This window comes from Pleurodeles waltl, chromosome 7 (genome assembly GCF_031143425.1).
Source record: "Pleurodeles waltl isolate 20211129_DDA chromosome 7, aPleWal1.hap1.20221129, whole genome shotgun sequence".
NCBI lineage: Eukaryota > Metazoa > Chordata > Amphibia > Caudata > Salamandridae > Pleurodeles > Pleurodeles waltl.
Window position 1 is genome coordinate 531,882,505 of NC_090446.1, and position 18,907 is coordinate 531,901,411.

General features: G+C 45.6%; 1 protein-coding gene and 1 long non-coding RNA gene across 6 annotated transcripts in view; one reads left to right on the forward strand and one right to left on the reverse strand.

Annotated features, from left to right (window-relative positions):
- The window catches only part of LOC138304299 (uncharacterized), a 219,288-nt gene that overhangs the window by 194,994 nt on the left and 5,387 nt on the right, over positions 1 to 18,907 (forward strand). The gene's annotated exons all lie outside the window — the stretch shown is intronic.
- The window catches only part of LOC138304297 (RING finger protein 112-like), a 333,811-nt gene that overhangs the window by 39,495 nt on the left and 275,409 nt on the right, over positions 1 to 18,907 (reverse strand). For all 5 annotated transcript variants that reach the window (XM_069244246.1, XM_069244245.1, XM_069244247.1 and 2 more), the window contains 2 exons: positions 15,187 to 15,240; positions 7,646 to 7,720 (listed from right to left, as the gene is read on the reverse strand). In XM_069244246.1, coding sequence (XP_069100347.1) covers positions 7,646 to 7,720; positions 15,187 to 15,240 — 129 coding nt within the window. The remainder of the gene's footprint in view (positions 1 to 7,645; positions 7,721 to 15,186; positions 15,241 to 18,907) is intronic.

Here is an 18,907-nt window from a genome sequence, read left to right on the forward strand (position 1 = left end):
ACTCTGCTCACTTTACCACTACAAACCAGTGCTAAAGTGCATATGCTCTCTCCCTTAAAACATGGTGACATTGGCTCATAACCAATTGGCTTATTAAATACTGTGGGCTGCAGCATTGTATGTGCCACCCACATAAGTAGCCGTCTAACCATGTCTCAGGCCGCCCTTGCAGGGCCTGTGTGTGCAGTTTCACTGCCAATTCGACTTGGCATTTAAAAGTACTTGCCAAGCCTTAAACTCCCCTTTTGCTACATACAAGTCACCCCTAAGGAAGGCCCTTGGTAACCCATAGGGTAGGGTGCTATGTAAGTAAAAGACAGGACATGAACATGTTTTCTATATATCCTAGTAGTGTAAAACTCCTAAATTATGTTTACACTGCTGTTAGGTCTGCTCCTTTCATAGGCTAGCACTGGGGCTACCCTCATATACTGTTTGAGTGGTAGATTCTGATATCCCCAAGGGGAAAAAAGTAATATTTAGTATGTCCAGAATAGTAATAATAAATCCTGCTAGCTGGTGAAGTTGGATTTAATATTACTATTTTAGAAATGCCACTTTTAGAAAGTGAGCATCTCTCTGCACTTAAATCCTTCTGTGCCTTACACTCCACATCTGACTGGGTTACTTGACAGCTCCCTTATGCATTTCATTCAGACAACCCCAAACACAGGATGCTCAGTCACACCTGCACACATCTGCATACTGAATGGGTCTTCCTGGGCTGGGAGGGTGGAGGGCCTGACACTTACATATCAAAGGACAGAAGCCAGCCCTCACACAATGGGCTGCCAAACCCCCTACCGGAACCCTAGCACACAGGATGGAACTGAAAGGGGACCTTGCACACTTCTAAGCCACTCTTTGAAGTCTCCCCCACTTTATAGGCACATTTGGGTATTTAAGCAGGGTCCCTGACCCTACCAACTCAGACACTTCTGGACCTGACCCAGCAGCCTGTCAAGAGGGTCTGCCTGGCTGCCCAAAGGACTCATCTGGACTGCTTTGCTGAGAAGGACTGCTGCCCTGCTGCCCTCTGACTCTGCTGAGAAGTGCTCTCCAAGGGCTTGGATGAGCTTGCCTCCTGTTTCCTGATGTCTCAGGGCCAAAAAGATTTCATCTCTGCAAGGAACTCCTTGTGTGCCGGAAATCAACGAACAGCCTGCCAGAAAGGCTGCACAGTCGTGGTGCGACCGAAAAATAACCGCACAGCCGATCCGGAACGATGACGCCCAACATCCTGAGTGAAGATTCGACACAGTGCCTGCCTTGCGACAGAAGATTTGCTGCACAACCTGACCGGATCGACGCACAGCCAAACCGGAACGACGCAGCCTGATTCCCGAGTGGAAACCGATGCAGCGCCGGCCGTGCGACAGAAAATTCAAGGCATCGCCACACGGGATCGATGCAACTCCTGTGAGTTCATCCTGCACGCCCAGGATTTCTCTGCACCATCCCCAGGGCGACCAAGTACCCCACAACCCGAAGAGGATCCCAGCCTGCGTGCCGGAAATCAACGCAAAGCCCTTGCTGCATGGAAAAACACAGACGCATTGTCTGTGTGCGCCCAGAGAAACCGATGCACACCTCCTCGTTTTCCATGCATCGCCTCCTCTACGGTCCATTGTGGATGATTTAGACCTAAACCAGGTACTTGGTGCTTGCAAGAGACACTTTTGGTTTTTAAGAACTTAAGACTCTTTTTATCATTTTCTAAAGTCATATTTCAACGTGTACTTATCAAATCCTGATCGTTTTGACCTGCATTTAATCAGATAAATATTGTAAATTTTTCTAAACCTGTGTGGTGTATTTTTGTGGTGTTTATACTGTGTTATTGCATGATTTATTGCACAAATACTTTACACATTTCCTTCTAAGTTATGCCGGACTGCTCAGTGCCAAGCTACCAGAGGGTGGGCACAGGTTAATTTGGATTATGTGTGACTTACCCTGACTAGAGTGAGGGTCCTTGCTTGGACAGGGGGCAACCTGACTACGAACCAAAGACCCCATTTCTAACAATTATAAAGGCCTAATCGTGAACTGCCCCAAATAGGTTGGGGGGAGTGGGGGAGGCCCTGCAGTTAAGGGGTTAAGGTCAGCCTTATGGATATGTTATTAAATATTCCCAGATTGTTTGGTGATAAAGCAGATTTGGCTTAAGAGCGCTTCTAGGATAGAAAGGCCAAGCGCACTCTTTGGGCCTTTCTATCCTTTGCTGCCAATTGCATCTCCTGTTTTGAACCTTTTGTGGCTTCGGTAGGGCACCCCAATAACACCAGCAGCCCCAACAGGAGCATCAGTTGCCACAACCTTTTTGTGGCAGCGGTGCCCCACAAAGAGGACCACGGGAACAGCAGGCAGCCCAGTCTTCCACAGCCTCTAAAGCATGTCCCTGGCGTCACACAGTCCCCCGGTCGATGGCAGAATACAACACTTTCTGTCATTTGGTGGGAGATAACTTTAAACAAGTGGGTACTACAATTGTGGGGTTACTCTTTGCCGTTTCTCAACATCCTGCTGCACCTTCCACTAACTTCATAATGGCTGACGGTGGACCATCTGTCTCTCTTGCATTAGGACATGCAGGCTCTTTTGGTCAGAAACGAGAGAGTTCCTGTGCCAGAAGTAAGTAGAGGTTGCCATTCTGCTACTTCCTGGTGCCGAAAAAGGACTGGTGCCCCTGTCCCATATTGCACCTTCGACAACTCAACGCCTTCCTGAGAAAAGCCTACATCTTGACTGCCTACGATATAGGCGACTGGATGGTAACCCTAGACTTGCAGGGCGCTTATGTTCACATTTACTCCCTTCAGGCCTTATCAGTGGTTCAGAAAACTTGGCCATGAGCATTTTCAGTTTTCGGTGCTCCCTTCTGGAATTACCAGCGCCCATTGGGTGTTTACGAAAGCGATGACGGTGGTAGTAGCACATCCTCTGAGGTCATGGGTTCCAGTCTTCCCCTACTTCAATGATGTTGAAGGCAGGTTAGTCTCAGGCAGTCTTTGCCCACCTCCAGACTATGGCAAGCCTCTTAACATTGCTGGGGTTCACTATCAACATGCCAGAGTCACACTAGACTCCTTTAAAGATGTAGACTCCTTCACAGGTGCTCCCCTTTGATTTTAGCTATCCTGGATACGGTGTTGAGGTGACCGATTTATCACTTCTGAATGGGGGAGGCCATCTGGGATATGTGGAGATGATAGCCATGTGGTCTCCGGTGGAGGCCCGGCTCGATATAAGCCTTCTGGAGTAGAGAGCCATCTGCTTGATGTTGAAAGCCTTACCGCCCTCCATCAAAAGGAAGCAGGTGCTCATGGACAACACCACTGCCATGCGGTACTGCAACAAGCAAGGCGGAATGAGGTCATGGACACTGTGCCTGGAGCCTTTGCATCTTTGAATGTGGCTGGACCATCAAATAATTGCTTTGGTGACACCACCTGGTGATTTCCCTGAAGACCTAAATGGATGAACTAAGCCGTTGACACCATGTGGGCCATGAATGGCAGTTAGGTGAGAACTGTGGTCGATCTGTTCACCAAAATTGAGAATGTGCAATGGCCACACTTTTGCGCATTGAACTTTGTAAGGCGTCTCTTGTTTGGAGATGCATTCCATGTTGAGTGGTACTTGGGACTGAGACTGAGACTTCTGTATGCTTTCCTGAATGTACCTTTCCTGCCCAGAGTTCGGCAGAAGATCAGAACCAACCGGGCCCAAGTCCCCCTGGTGATCCTGGATTGGACACAGACAGTAAGGTCCCCCAAACTCCTGTGCTTAAGCATCTGTCCTCCGATCAGGCTACTCATTTGAGAGAATCTCATGTCACAGCATTAGGAAGGGTTCTGCTCCTGAATTTCCGCAATCTACACCTCCATGCTTGGAGATTGAGCTGTGACCTTTGACTGCTTATGACTTTCTGCCCAAACTTGTGGATATCATCCTAGCACCCAGACCCCCCTAAGCCAAATCTGTATATGCCTGCCATTAGGATATGTTTGTGAACTGTTGCACTGCTGTACTCCCTCCATGCCAAACGTTACAAAGTTCTGTTGTTTGTGTTGTCCCTCACCCAGGTCTTGCTTTGGCACTGTCAAAGGGTATCTGTTGTCTTTTTTATTTTTTTTAACAGTTGTCAACTAGTCTTCATTATTTAAATCACCTGGACCAGACACCTTTCCAGGTGAATTCACTTTTGCTGGTAACATCTAAAATGACTACACATGCAGTTAGATTTTCACTCTAGGATGGCGTAGCATAGTCCATATTCGTCTTATTTCTAGATGATTTCTGTAAGGATGCAGATGACAAGATAAGGAAGCTGAGACTTAGAAATATCAGCCACTTTTGATGCCATCAACAATTAAATACTTTAGGAGCATCTTAAGCTGATGGGATAGTCTATTCGCCTGGATAGTTTCATACCTAATTGCTTGTAGACAATCTGTTTTTTCTCTCCAGCATTTACTCTCAGCTTTTAACTGTGTATCTGGCAGTCCCGCGGGGCTTCTTCTGCTACCCGTCATGCTCAAAATGTATGTGCACTCACTGGCTGCCCTCAGCCATTCTTATGGATAACATTCCTGCATATGTGCAGATAACACCTCAGCTCTCTTGTTGGGGAGATGTGGATGTGCCTTATTTCAAGTTTTTTGCTGGATGTATACCTCTGAATTAGCTTATAGTGCTTATAGGTAAACTCTGGCAACACACAAGTGAATGTAAATTTCTGCCCATAGAGATGGGCAGATCCCCAATCACAATAAATCAAGTATAACATTTTAGCTTTTTGCTTGAAGAGATGGTGTTCATTAGGTGCACAGAAAACTGAGTGACAAAACACCATGGTAAGCGGCCTACTGGACCTTGCTCCAATACTCCCCCAAGATATAAACCAGCATGGTAGTTATCATGTCGTTAATCACAACGCAGCAAGCACAAACTGGATGCATGTGCTTTACATTCCATCCTCCTTATCTTCCATAAGCTGCTTCTCTGCATCACATGATGTACCCTTGCAGGTGTCTTTGGTAGATTCTGGCCATGTCAGGCTATCACCTGGCAACATGGTCTTCTTTTGTCGGTGGTACCATATATGTTCTGTCAGTGGTGACGGTGGCTTTCTGTGATTCTCCGCGTTTTCTTTCTTTGTTGACTCTTCCCCATTTGTGGGGGTGCTGAGGGTGTTTGTTTCTCTGCATAGGCTTTTGGTTGGGTTTGTTGATGTTTTTGGTCTTAACACTCTTTCCAATGCAGACTTTACAAGAACAATTATGTTTCTGATCACTGTCCTACGATCCCTCACTGCAGGGTATCTTTCCTATTTACTAAAGTAAATAAGTTTAGATCAAATTGCAGTTTTAATTTTGTGGGTTTGTTGTAGATGTAGAAAATTGCTAAGGGAGTTATTTACTAATACTTTGTGCAGGGCTTGCATTGCAAACCCATGCAAAATGTTTTGTTGGGATTTACTTTACAACGCAAATCCTGATTTGTGCTGGAAAGTTACTTAAAGTAAAGCAATGAGGTGCTTCGCCTCAAGGGGGTGTTCCATGGATGGTGCATGGGTGCTCCCTGCAACCACCCATGAGTTTTGACACATATCCCTACCTACTAAGAAAAGGGTAGATAGGGCCTTGCACCAAAATTGTATGCCTTCTGGAGGTAGGCATAAGGTGTAAGAAAAGTTTTAATTTCTCAAAGATTTTCCAGCTTTGCATGAATGCTGCGCTTTACAGCACACATACAAAGTTTTTAACTGTCAATGCCTAGTTTTTGTACGGTAAGGGTACACAATGTATGCTTGACATCACACACACACTCTCGCACTAGTATTTGCCTTCACAGAGTACATTTATCAGAGGGGGCTATGCAAGACCAGATGGAGTTGCTTAGGCTGCCGTTAACCGTACGACGCAGCTGGGGGCGGGGGCAGAAGCTGTACCAGTGGCTTGGCTTGAACCGGTCCTCACACCCAAGGACCTTGTGCTGGCAGCATGTGGTGATCTTATTCACTACAGTTCTGCACTGCAAGGAGGATTCCAGTGTCATGCACACACAGGTCAGAAACTACTTGCTGGTGTGTCTGTATAGCGACTGACCCGAAATGGAGGCTTTAACACATACAAAAAAGTAATGGATGGAATGCTTGACTTAATCTCAGCCACTGGTAATTACTCGGACCGCATTTTAGCCCATTGTTATTTTGCACATCATGCACCTCACTTTGGACACAGATACTATATACCACGTGAAACCAAGTTAAGTAAATTTAGTTTATTTGCACAAAGGTTTTAAGTTAAGTATGTTAACTAGAGTTGCATATTCGAGAAACACAGAACAATAAAATCTTTTAGTGTTACTATGTGGGCTTCACAAGTACATTTTGTGCGAAAAACACTGTAAATAACAGTAGTGTGCATCAAGTGTTTTTCTCTTTTGTGGACGATGGGTAAGCGTCTTTAGGGCACAAAGTCATACAGGAGAGAAAGGCGCATCAGAGGCTGTTTGAGAAGCTCAATGTCGGCAACAAATATGGCCACATGGCAGAAAATACGGGGAACATATTTCTGAGGTTGAGAAAAAGCACCATGTTGTTCACTTTACCTCTGGGTGTAGCAAAGAATTACAAGCCACTGCTTTTTTTTATTTTTTATTCACACTCAGTGTGAAAGTTGCACCTGAAGGAGCAATTTCTTCAGTGTTGCAGCTCAACAGATGCCCAAGATCACTCATTGCAAAAATGTCTCTGATGCCTTGCATAAACAGAGGAAGGGGCATTGTGTAGTAAGGCAACTCATACATAATATATCTGTATAAAAAGAGGGCCTTTTGCCAAACAGAAGATTCATTCCTTAAGGTTTCCAGGGATACGGAGACACAGCATACAAGACTTGGTAATGGAGGGAGCCAGTGGCACGCCCCATCGACTGTCAGAGAAGGTAGTTTAAGATTAGGACCTGATTTACTCTGACAGTTTATTCTTGATTTGAGTCCTTATTTTACTCTAGAGCTCACCATGGCTTCTTTCTTAGTGGCCTGAAAATGTAATTTTGCACAAGTTAAATATCTTTTTCCTAGAAAGACAGGTTTTAGTCTGCAAACTAGGCCATCACTCTGGCTCCTCTGTCATGCAAATTTTACCAGCAAACAAACACAAATGAATGCGGAACTAATCAAACATTCACCCCCAGTCACAGTTCTGGGTTTAATACATCAATTCTTTTGTTCACCATTCCACCCCAGTATGGACCCAACCACTGCCAGGGCAGGTCCTCCCTGGACTAGAAACATGCATCTTGGGACTGGTTTCAGGGTATCACTCATCATCAGCCAGGCTAGGTTGAATCCAGTGGCACAGGGAACAGGGCAAAGACTGATTTGCATATGGCTGGGTCCAAACTGGAATGGCATGGCAAGCAAAAAAACTGATGGATTAAACTCAGATCTGTGACTGGGGTTGATGTTTGATTTGCTCTACATTCCGTCCATCATCTGTTGTTTATGCAAATTTCAACAGCATGCTTTTCATTCTCAACACCAATGCCTATGCATACTTTAGCAGAGTTTACCGATTCCCATTTACTTTTGATTCTTGGAGGCAGATAAAAGGTTTGCCACAATGTGTACTTACTTGTTCCTCAATGAAGCTTGCATACTCGTTCTTAATGCCGTCGTTGGCTCGGAAGTTTCGAAGAGCTATGGCCATCTGTGTAAGGGAAATAAGTAATTATCAAAATCTGCCACAAGCAATTCCAAACAATTTTTAAATATTCCCAGACCTGAAAAGTAAACTGTGTCCAGAAGGCCTGCACACCCAGACAAATTTAAATGTTTACACACAAGTGGTCGGCCAATTTCACACAGTCATATTTGAGTATGTCCAAAGTGTAAGACATCTTCGGAGCACATTTATGTTTGAAGGAGGTTGCTTGTGCAACAGATAATGTATTTTATTAGGGTACCTGGGAAGGGGGTTATTGAAAGAACCGGAGTGGTTGGCATTGCCGTTCAAGGATGCAAAATTTGTTTGTATGGAAGATTTTTACTGGAACTCATTGGTAGGTGAAACCTGGCTCTCGGATCTTCCAGATCTATACTGGGTTTCTATAACAAGCTATTTCTGGATTTGTACTTCACCTTTTGTGTCTGCTTCATCACTTGCTCACTTAACCACTAGGTCTCACTCAACACTGCTGTCCTTATGTATAAATGTTTGGAATACAAAGTTGTTGTACCTTTCCTCCCCGTTCAGTTGAAGCAAACAATGTGTGAGGAGAGAACATCATGCACTGCTAGGCTGAGGCGATCCTATAAAACAAATGGCTGGGAATAGTGCAAAACGGTAAATTGTAGCTCGAGGCTGTACACAGTGCAGAGGCTATACACCGAGCACAGTATATCTGAATAACTAAAAAGCCTAGGGTGCTGCTGGATCATGGTAGCTCATCCTTCCAGAGGGTAACAGGAGCCAGAGTGCCAAGTGTGCACATGTAGGAGATGCTGGGTGCAGAATGACATGAGGATGCCAGTGAGCACATGATCAGATAGAGGGTGTGCAATGTTGGTGTCTCAAACTGGTGATATTATTAATAGGCATCAATTTAAGCCTTGTAGGCATTCTGAGTATTGAAGTCCCAATGACATTGCCGAGATTCTCCAAACATGTCATAGAACACTACTTTGCATGCTGGGTAGAAGTCCACCATTCCATGGTGGGAGGTGTAAAGAGAGGGGGAACAAAGGAGGATCGTGGAAAACACCATAAAAGAAAGCGGAGGGTCAGCATGAGCAGTAGTAAGACTGAGGTTTTGACATCAGAGAAGGAAATGTATCTGAACTCCAGGACTCCTATTGCACAGTGCTTACTGAAACATTTGTAAGGAGGGTGAAAGTACCTATTTCTGCTCATTCATGTCAGGGGAGAGTGATGTGTGCAATGGGACACAGGCGGATGCTGTGCTACATGTTCTGTGCTATTCTGTGCTACTACCAGAGTTTCCTTTTTTAATAGCCACGTTTTATTGAGTTTTTGCAGCAAGTAAAATAAGTCACACATATGATATATCCAGAAGACTGACACAGTGGTCGAGCACAACATGCACATTAAAACAAGACACAGCAGTAGCAATATTTCTACCCCTCGTGGGATCTAAACCCAGCTGACACAGCCATTTCCCCTATACCCGGTTGTGCTTATGAGGGCAGCCTCGGGCTTCATAGATCAGTTTCTCTTGTTCCGAACACCAGTCCACCTCCCGTCACCACTGGGATATGGCAGGTGGAGTGAGTTCTCCAGCGAGCTGCTATAACACGTTTGGCAACCATCAATGCCATGCCCAAGAATGTCCTGTCGGTCCTCGTACTACTAGAGCCCTCAAGGACTCCCAACAAAATCATCAAGGGGGAAAAGGGGAGTTCCCACCCCACCACTGCGGATAGTTCCCCTACCACCACTGTCCAGAACTTCTGGACCTCAGGTCATCCCCAAACCACATGGTGAAATCGGCAGGTGTTTCCCAACAAATGAGGCAGGAGGGCTCAGAAAGGAGGCCTGCACAATGTAGTCTAGCTGGGGAAAGGTAGGCACAATACACATAGGGGGTCATTCTGACCCTGACGGGCGGCGGAGGCCGCCCGCCAGAGTTCCCCCCTCCGAAATACCGCTCCGCGGTCGAAAGACCGCGGAGGGTATTCTAAGTTTTTCCCTGGGCTGGCGGGCGGTCGCCAAAAGACCGCCCGCCAGCCCAGGGAAAAACTCCCTTCCCACGAGGATGCCGGCTCGTAATCGAGCCGGCGGAGTGGGAAGGTGCGACGGGTGCTGTTGCACCCGTCGCGTATTTCACTGTCTGCCAAACAGACAGTGAAATACTTGTAGGGGCCCTCTTACGGGGGCCCCTGCAGTGCCCATGCCAGTGGCATGGGCACTGCAGGGGCCCCCAGGGGCCCCGCGACCCCCCCTACCGCCATCCGGTTCCCGGCGGGCGGACCGCCGGGAACTGGATGGCGGTAGGGGGGGTCGGAATCCCCTCGGCGGCGCAGCTAGCTGCGCCGCCTTGGAGGATTCCAAAGGGCGGCGGTACACTGGCGGGAGACCGCCAGTGTTGCCGGTCCGACCGCGGCTTTACCGCCGCGGTCGGAATGCCCTTGGGAGCACCGCCGGCCTGTCGGCGGTGCTCCCGCGGTCCTCCAACCCGGCGGTCATTGACCGCCAGGGTTGGAATGACCCCCATAGTATGTTCGGATCAGGCCCAGTTTAGAAGATATAGTGATGGTTCTGGGTGCCATAACATCATCCCTCCAGTTGTTTCCCTCCAGGGCAGCCAACCAGTTCTCCTATCGAGCTCTAAGGTGTTCTAGTGTGCCTGGGGCATTCATGATCAAGGTACGATAGATGTGGGAGACCCCTCCCCTGCCCAGTGCACCTATGAAGAATTTGGCTTCCAGTGAGCTAAATTCGGGAAAAGGATTAATCTGGGAAACAAAGGAGTAGAGGGCGTGTCTCAGTTGAAGATATTTGTAGAATTGCGTGTTAGAAAGGGAGTCATTGTTTTGAAGTTCTTGGAAGGCCTGTATATGCGTCTCCGACCAGACATTGCCCAATTGTAAGATGCCTATATAGTCACTGAACGTGGCGAAGGGCAGCTCTCCAGGTCATGAGTACCCTTTTGGTCACAGAGGGGAATCTGAAACCCATGGAGCATAGCCAATACCAGTGAGCACCCTAGAAGGTATAGTTCTAGCCGATAGGGTGTGTCCTACCTCCCCCATTGAACCAATTGTGGATCACTAGAAGGTGGGATGGCATATAATAAAGGTAGAAGTTGGCTAAACGCAGACAGCCATCATACAGATAACGTTGGCAGTGAGTAAGTGTGCGGCGCAGCCTGGATCCAAGTCATAGGAAGGAGTTGGCAATCCCATCTAGTGCTTTAAACCAAGTTCTTGGTATGGAAGTGGAAGGGTTTGGAAGCGGTACAAGAACCTCTTCAGGATCATCATTTTATATAATGCTATAAGTCCTATAACATTCAGTGGAAGAGCCTGCCGTTTTGCGAGGGAGGCACTGGTCTTTCACGTGAGAGACTCGAGGTTGAGGGACCAGGTAAATTCAGGGTGGAGCGCTATCCAAGTGCCCAAGAATTTAAAGCTGAGTCAACGGATTGGAATGTTATTTTACCAGTCAAAGCAGTCAGGGGATGGTAGGGGGGGGGGGGTGGGGGGGGGGGGGGGGGCAGGGGCACCAGTACAGATTTAGAGCAATTCATCCTAAAACCACAGGCCTCCTCAAAGTATTAGGGAAGGTGGAGACAATGTGGACCACTCTTTGCTGGGTTATCAAGATATATTAGGACATCATCTGCATATAAAGCTATGCGGTCTTTATGCCCTTCGCCCCATTTCCAGCCCGCAGCTGTTTGTCCTCATGGATAAGGCATGCCAGGGGCTTAATTGCTAAGGCAAATAGCAGGGCAATAGAGGATATCACTGTCTAGTCCCTTGAGTGATATGAAAGGTCCGAAGAGTGTGCCGTTAATTTGGACCTGGGCAAAAGTGTTCGAGTAAAGGACTTGGACCATGCCCCGAAAGCGAGGCCCCACCCTGGCACACAACAACACTGATTGGAGGTAGCCCCAGTCCACCTTATCAAATGCTTTTTTGAAGTCTATAAAAAGCATGGCCGAGTTAGAAACCAGAAGATGACAGTGAACTAGGGCCACGTGAAGGAATCGGAGGCAGTGCCTCATGCTACGGCTCGGCATAAAGCTGCACTGCTCAGGGTGTATCAATGTGCTGAGAACCAGTTTAAGACGGGTAGCTAGCAGCATAGTGAATATCTTGATCTCTCCATTAATGAGGGAGATAGGGCCATAGTCAGTACAAGCGAGGGATGGAGGCTGCATCTTTGGGATCACTACAATTGTAGCAATATCTATTTCTGGGAAAAAGTACCCCTCTGCCCTACCTCCTTATAAAGTGCCAGTAGATGGGGGAGTTGAGGCATCACAGAATGTCTTGTAGTATACAGGGAGGAAGCCATCAGGGCCTGGGGTTTTCCTCGATCTTCATTCGAGAGCAGCTCATCCAACATTTGAGTTTTGGCATGGGATAGATGGGGAGGGATATTTAGTTAAGGAACCACAAGAAAGCTTCCATGTCCCTTTCAAGGACAGCTGTATGTAAACAGCAATAATAGTGAGCGAAAGCTTGCATTATCTCAGGGAGGGTAATCCCACTTTTGTCAATAATTTTGGGCACAATTCTGGTCGCATAGTGACGGGAGGCCAATCAGTACAGTAGCTTCCCGATCTTGCCACCCTACCCATAGACTCCAGCTGTTCTGGCCCGCCACAGATGCTTGGCAGCTTCCAGGGATTCAAGGCATATGTCCTCGTACAGGAGACTAAACTGCTGGGAAGTGTCACACCGTGAGCCTGTTGCAAGACTGCTCTCTAGTCAGAGGGTGTGGGCTTACAGTTGGGTGATGTGCAGGGAGCGGGAATGCTTCTTAGCTCTAATGTGTCCCCTAGCGACTTCCCACATGGTTGCCTTACTGGCAGCACACATGGTGCCAGACGAGCTGGCTGAGCCCATGTTGCTATGAAAGTAGGCTTGGAGTTCGGTGCCAAGGTGTTAAACTGCCAGATAGGGTGTGGACCTTTACGGATCAAACCAAGGTGGAGGAGGGGAGCATGGTCTGATATTCCCATAGGAAGAATCTCAACTGTGGAGATAGTGTGACAGTCCACTGGGGGCATATAAAGAAGGTCTATTTGCGAGTGTGTGTGATATGCTGCTCCTGTGGTGTTGGCGTCTGGGTTGGGGACTTAATTGAATTTCCCACCTACTATGTTTAGTGAGAGTCCCAGGCGGGCTCCTGAGAGGGCATGAAAAAAGGTGGCGAGGGTCGCCGAGGGGCATAAACACACACCAGATTTACTATCTGACCCTCAAGTGTTCCAGTGAGTGCTAAGAAGCGGCCCTGAGGGTCTCAGACTTCGTTGGTAATTGGCAGAGGGAAGGATCGCCACAGCAGCACTGCCACCCCTCGGACCCAGGGGCACAGCCTGAGTGAAAGACTCTATCATAACCCCTACAAGCCAGGAAAGGGAATTGGTTACCCAGAAGTTGGGTCTCCTGGAGCAGGAAGACCTCAGGAATGTTTTGATGGGTGAAATTGAGGACTGCTGTTCATTTTATACGGTCTAGTAGACCATTAACATTCCAGGACAAGATTCCAAAAGATGTCATGTCAGGCCTGGTAGCAGGCCTGGCAGTGGGCAGGATGAGTGAGGGCATGCCATCCCCTCACGCCAGAGTGGCAGTGCATGGGTCTAATGGATGGGGAAGGAAGCTAAGTCTCTGTGTACATCATTGTGCCTGTATAGCTGATATGTGTCTGAGCACTGTTAAACACATTAAAACCAACACTTAAACAAAATATAGTCTGTGTCAAAATGAATGGTAACAGGTTACTGAATCTCCTCCCCCCAACACCCGCCCCACCCCATATGTCTACCCAAGAAGCATCTGTCTAACAAGGAGAACAGAAATGGAAAACAATATAGTAAACAATACAGTTATGGTGGACCCCTCTTTAATCAAGGATAAGCTTTTGCCATCAATATGCATCCAAAAAAGTTCAAGTGTAGGTGCCTGTATGCCCGTCGTAACACTCAACAGCTTTTATAGAGTGCGGCTTTGAAAGAGGTCTGTGCCTGTATGTTCTTCGGTGGCTGGTGCTGATGCAGGAGTGAGGGAGCTGTTGAGCTTCATACGGTGTCCCCCACCTCAGACGCCTGTGAAGGGTGCAGCGAGGAAAGGGATTATCTCGTGTCGGGGGTGCGATGGAGATTTGGATCGCAGTGAGGGGCATCTCTTCCATGAGCGGGTGCAGTATCTTTGTGGTTTGGGTGCTAACTGGTTTTCGGTTGTCGTTGCAGCTTTGGGCCCTGGGATGGGGGGCTTCCACTGAAGCGTGTGGCAGGCATTCTTCTGTAAGCCATGACCAGGGAGAGTTAGAGGTATCAAAGAAGTGATATTTATTAGCATGGATTACCCGAAGTGTAGCAGGGAAAATGAGACGATATTGGAGTTCCATTGCTCTGAGCTTTTTTTTTTTTACCTCCAAGTATGAATGGTGCTGTTGCTGGACTTCCAGGGTGTAATCTGGGAAGAGAAGGGCATTGGTATCCCTACATTGGAGGTCCATCTGGGCACAAGCTTCTCTGAGAATGGCGTGCCTGTCTTCAGAGTTAAGGATACAAGCAATCACTGGTCTAGGCGGCGCCACCCGGGGGATGTTTGGGAGATAGAGATCTGTGAGCCCTCTCCATAGCGTACCAGGAGGACAGCTAGTCTTGATGTATCCAGGATTTGACCCATGTTTTGAGGTAGTTGGCGATGAGTTGGGGTTCTGTGCCCTCAGGAAGGCCAATTATTCACACCTTGTTGTGCCGGGAATGATCCTCCGCATCTTCAGTGCGACAGTGAAGTTTCTCAGAGTTTCTTGATATAGTCAGAATGATACTGTTCATTACTGATTACTTAAATTGAATTGTTAGTGTAAACCTGCATCCTTCATTCCACAGTAGGATTGGGACAGGAAATGAACTACATTTGCCCACCTTTAAGTTTTCTGTCTCTTCCTGGAGGATACCACCTTTGGCTGGGAGCTCCGAGATACCCTAAGAGTAACACTGGGGAAGATAGGAAGCTGGAAAGGAGGATAATAATAGGGGTAATGACAGGAAATAAGAGAGTTCTAAAGGAGAGGGTAAAAAAAGGGGTTAAAGGAGAACTCTGGAAGACTGGAGAGACACCCAGAGGACAGGAGAAGTAGCCTGCAGAAGAGAAGAGAATAATAACAAGTTGTCAGTTGAGGCATGCAGGAGATAGCCTTTGGACAAGAACATACAATGGGTTGCCAAAGAACAGAAAAATACATCTAAAAAAAAAAAGGAGAAACAGAGAATAGCTGAGACATCTAGATCAATAGATAGATAAGTAGAGGAAAAAGGGAGATGTCCAGAGGACAAGAGGACAATTCAAGGAGTATGATGGACAGGTAGGTCAAACATTCAAGGACAAAGTATACAGGTTGGGGTTGCTGAGAAAAGCATGTACCCGAAGGATGCTGTTTGTACTAGAGAGCAAATGATCAATACACATTACCTCTAAAGGGGACGAAAAGCTGTACTCATTTTTCTTCATCAGCTCCACAAATTTCTGGAATAAGCAACAAAAAAAGAGAATGAAAAAAAGAAACAAATTACAGCACAGTCATACCTTTGAAAGCAAAAGCACAATGCATATTCTGCTAGTGTAGGACTGCGAAGGGAAGCATTTAGATCAGTGCTGGACAGTGACAGAACTAACCATAGGTTGTCTATTTAGTTACTAGCACCAGAGGTGTGAGTACCACATCTTCTGGATCTTCCTCGCATGAAAAGGATTCACAATTCTCCTTTAATATCAAAATAGACAAAGCATTCTGTAAACGATAGACAAAGCATTCTATAAATGAGTACACAGATCAACATAAAAGCAGATAGGTGCAGGTCTGAGCCTCTCAAGACTTTGTCAATGAGACATTGACTTTCTGTCAATTACAAGGTTACACCAAGGCATAATAAGAGCATCAGATTCTAACGTTGTTCGACGTATCCACTAAAAGGATAGAACTCAGCTGTGCCAATGGGATATGATGTGAAAGATATGTAGCATCCAGATGACAATTTACATCCTGGCAGAGATGTCCCAGATACACATAAAGAGGATTCCCTAAGTCAAAGCCACATTGCATTTCACTCAATCTCTGAAAACTACAAGACCTTATAAAATGGCAGAATCCAGAGAAAAATATCTCAAAGAATAAAAAAAAAATGGAAATAAAAGAACCAAAGAGGAGCTGCCTATACCAGACTTCCCCTTTAAGGACAAATTGGACCCAAGGGCAAATATGGAACTTATCCTTCAAAGGTTAAACACCCTACATGACCTCACACAAAGTACAACATTGAATACTAAGTTCTTGCAAAATGAAACAATAAGTTTGAAGGGTGACATCCAAGCACCATTAAGTGGGACTGACAAGGCTGTCTCAAGAATGAGTAAGCCAGAGGATTCTCAGTCTGCTTTAGAAAAAAGAAGTTGGACACCCCTATAATAAATGTTGAAGTCCTGGAAAAATAGGTCAATGAATTGAGGGCAGGAATAGAAGGAGAAACCTTAGACTATTCAGCCTGCAAGAAAACCTGAAAAATGGCTCCAAAGACGTTGCAAGCTTCCTACAATCCTGGATTCCCTGCAGTCTCTGCAACTCGTTTGACAACAAATTTGAGATTGAATGTGCACACAGGCTAACCACCAAGATAACGCTGAATTCTAAATCACCTTGGCCCCTTACATTCAGACCACTTAGATTTTAACGTTTGGAACTCACTTTAGGGCAGATGAGGCAAGTAAAAATCAACCAACTGGAATGGGGCAAACCCAGGAATATCCCAGGACTATACCACGGTGACTCTACAAAGGAAAGGCTTTCTGTCTTTAGGACCAAGTTGAAATTGCAGAATATTCCTTTCTCCTTTGCGGGTCCTTCAAAAATTAGACTAATGTATGAAGGAAAAGGCATCATCTTTAATACATTGGCAGAATTGGACTCCATCATCAAAAATCCATAGCAGATTTGAATGGACACTAAAGTTTGTATCATGATGGTCTGATGAATGCTACTCTCCATTAGGTTTCTGTTCCTTATTGTTAACAAGATTAATCTCATGTTGAAACTATCTCAGGATTTGGATGATAACCTTTAAACTTTGTAGGTTGTATGTTTATTGATTATACCACCTGGGAGGCAGTGTTAACATCCTGTAAATGTGTGATTATTAACTAGTTTGCCATCATGCAAATATTGTATGTGGATATTCTTTATTATGGAACAATTATTTCCACTGCTTTTCAACCAACATCTGTGGATAGTTTCGGACACAAAGTGACAACTGTCGGCGCAGTGTACTTGTAAGTCAAGAGTTCTGAGCATCTTCTCTGGAAATTGTTGTTTTGTAACAATGTTTTCACTAGTAGTTGTTCCCTCACGTGTGTGAACTCTTATCTCAGTCAGCTCTGCCTTGCCTCTTTGACCCCGGTCTTGAATCATTAAATGTTTTTTGATTAGAGGAGATCATTTACTGCAAAACGAAGACATAGATGCTTAGGCATATGATGCACTGCTCATTGTCTTGGTTCTGGGATCTCTAATTGTTTAACCTAATTGTATGATGATTATTCTAGAGATTTTCATAACATCCCTGATTCTCGAATTACTGAAGACTGTTTGAACCTTTATTCTGACAATATTAATTCTAACCCATGTTAGCGAGCAATGCAGCAGTTATTCTGCTTTTGTTGTTTGCCTCCAAGTTGGAGCTGGCTCTGCCATTGGCCTCTTGAGGCATCCACTGCCTCCTAGTTTCACGAGTGGGAGGTTGGGTGGGTGAATGGGACAAGTGGGGGGTTAAGTTTGGTGGATCTTATTATTATTGTTTTACTTATGTGTTTACTTTCTTTTTTCTCTCTCTTCTTTCCTATTGAGCTTTTCTTACATTTCCCATGATTGTACATCCATATATGCTATTCCCCCACTGATTTCTTTGGAGAAAGATCAGATGTTTCATACCTTTGTGGGCTTTGTTCGGTCTATAAACACATGCCAATTTTCTGTCCAAAGCTATCCATAAGTATGGTAAACTCCAAATAAAATTTGACATTATTTTATCAATTGTTTTTAAAAAGTTTGCTGAGAATAATAATCGTAACATACTTGAGTAGAAATTGATTTGAGGGGATATCATCATTTTGACATATTCTGTTCTCTCCCACCGAGTGATGAACGTCTGAGACCCTGCTTCTGTCAGTGATTTAATTTTGTTAAATATTTTGTCTGCCAGGTGTTGCTTTGTCAGGTCTAGTTTCTTTTAAAATTCTATTCCTAAATATTTATGTTGATTTGCTTACCTTTTAAGCCCAGATGAACCAATAATGCCAGGGTGGCATAAGGCATTCATAGGAAACATTTCAGTTTCAGATTTTCTCAGCACTCAACGCAAGAAAGTTCATGAGACCTTATCAAAGCCTTTCTCTGCTTTCAGTGCCATTGCCATGGAAGTGCTGTGCCATCAGGCCCAGGGGCTTTCCCCAGCTTTAGTGAATTTATAGCCTTAGAAATTTCTGCTATTTGTGTTGCTTTGTTTAATTCTATTTTCTCCAATTCTGAACCCTGGAACAATATAGTTTTTCGAGATACCTCCTGCACTCCTCTAAGCTGTTGGTCCTATTTGGGTTAGAAAGTGCAGAGCAGAATTCCCGAACCACCCCCATAAGTAGATTCTCATTTGTTCACTTAGCGCCGGCCACACACATTCAGGATTGCACAGCATTTTTAGAGAAAGTAGCTAAACTAGGCCACATGGCTAGTAGACACTATGGTGCTCTTGAAAAACCGAATACCAACACAAATAAAAATATGATTGGAAAATGGAAGCTTTTATGTGATACCTCTAATACTAGATCCCCTAGGGATGAAGAGTGTGCCACAATCTGAGCCAGTAGGTCAAGTCATACGTTCTCCCTTCTACTTGTTAGAGTAAACTTTAGGCTCTAAATCTCTGCTAGCGGTCAGCATGGGAGCCTGATTCAGCAAGGGCTGAGTCTTCAGTCTGCTGAACTTGTGCAAAAGAAAATGCTGACCCAGAACACATGCTTCTCTGCTGCAATGACATTGACTCACTTTGAGATCAAATACGGCAAACTATAGAGGATTTACTTCAAGTACATCTCTCACTTAATCTCTGCAACATTATTTCAGGTCCATGGCACAAGAGCTCAACCC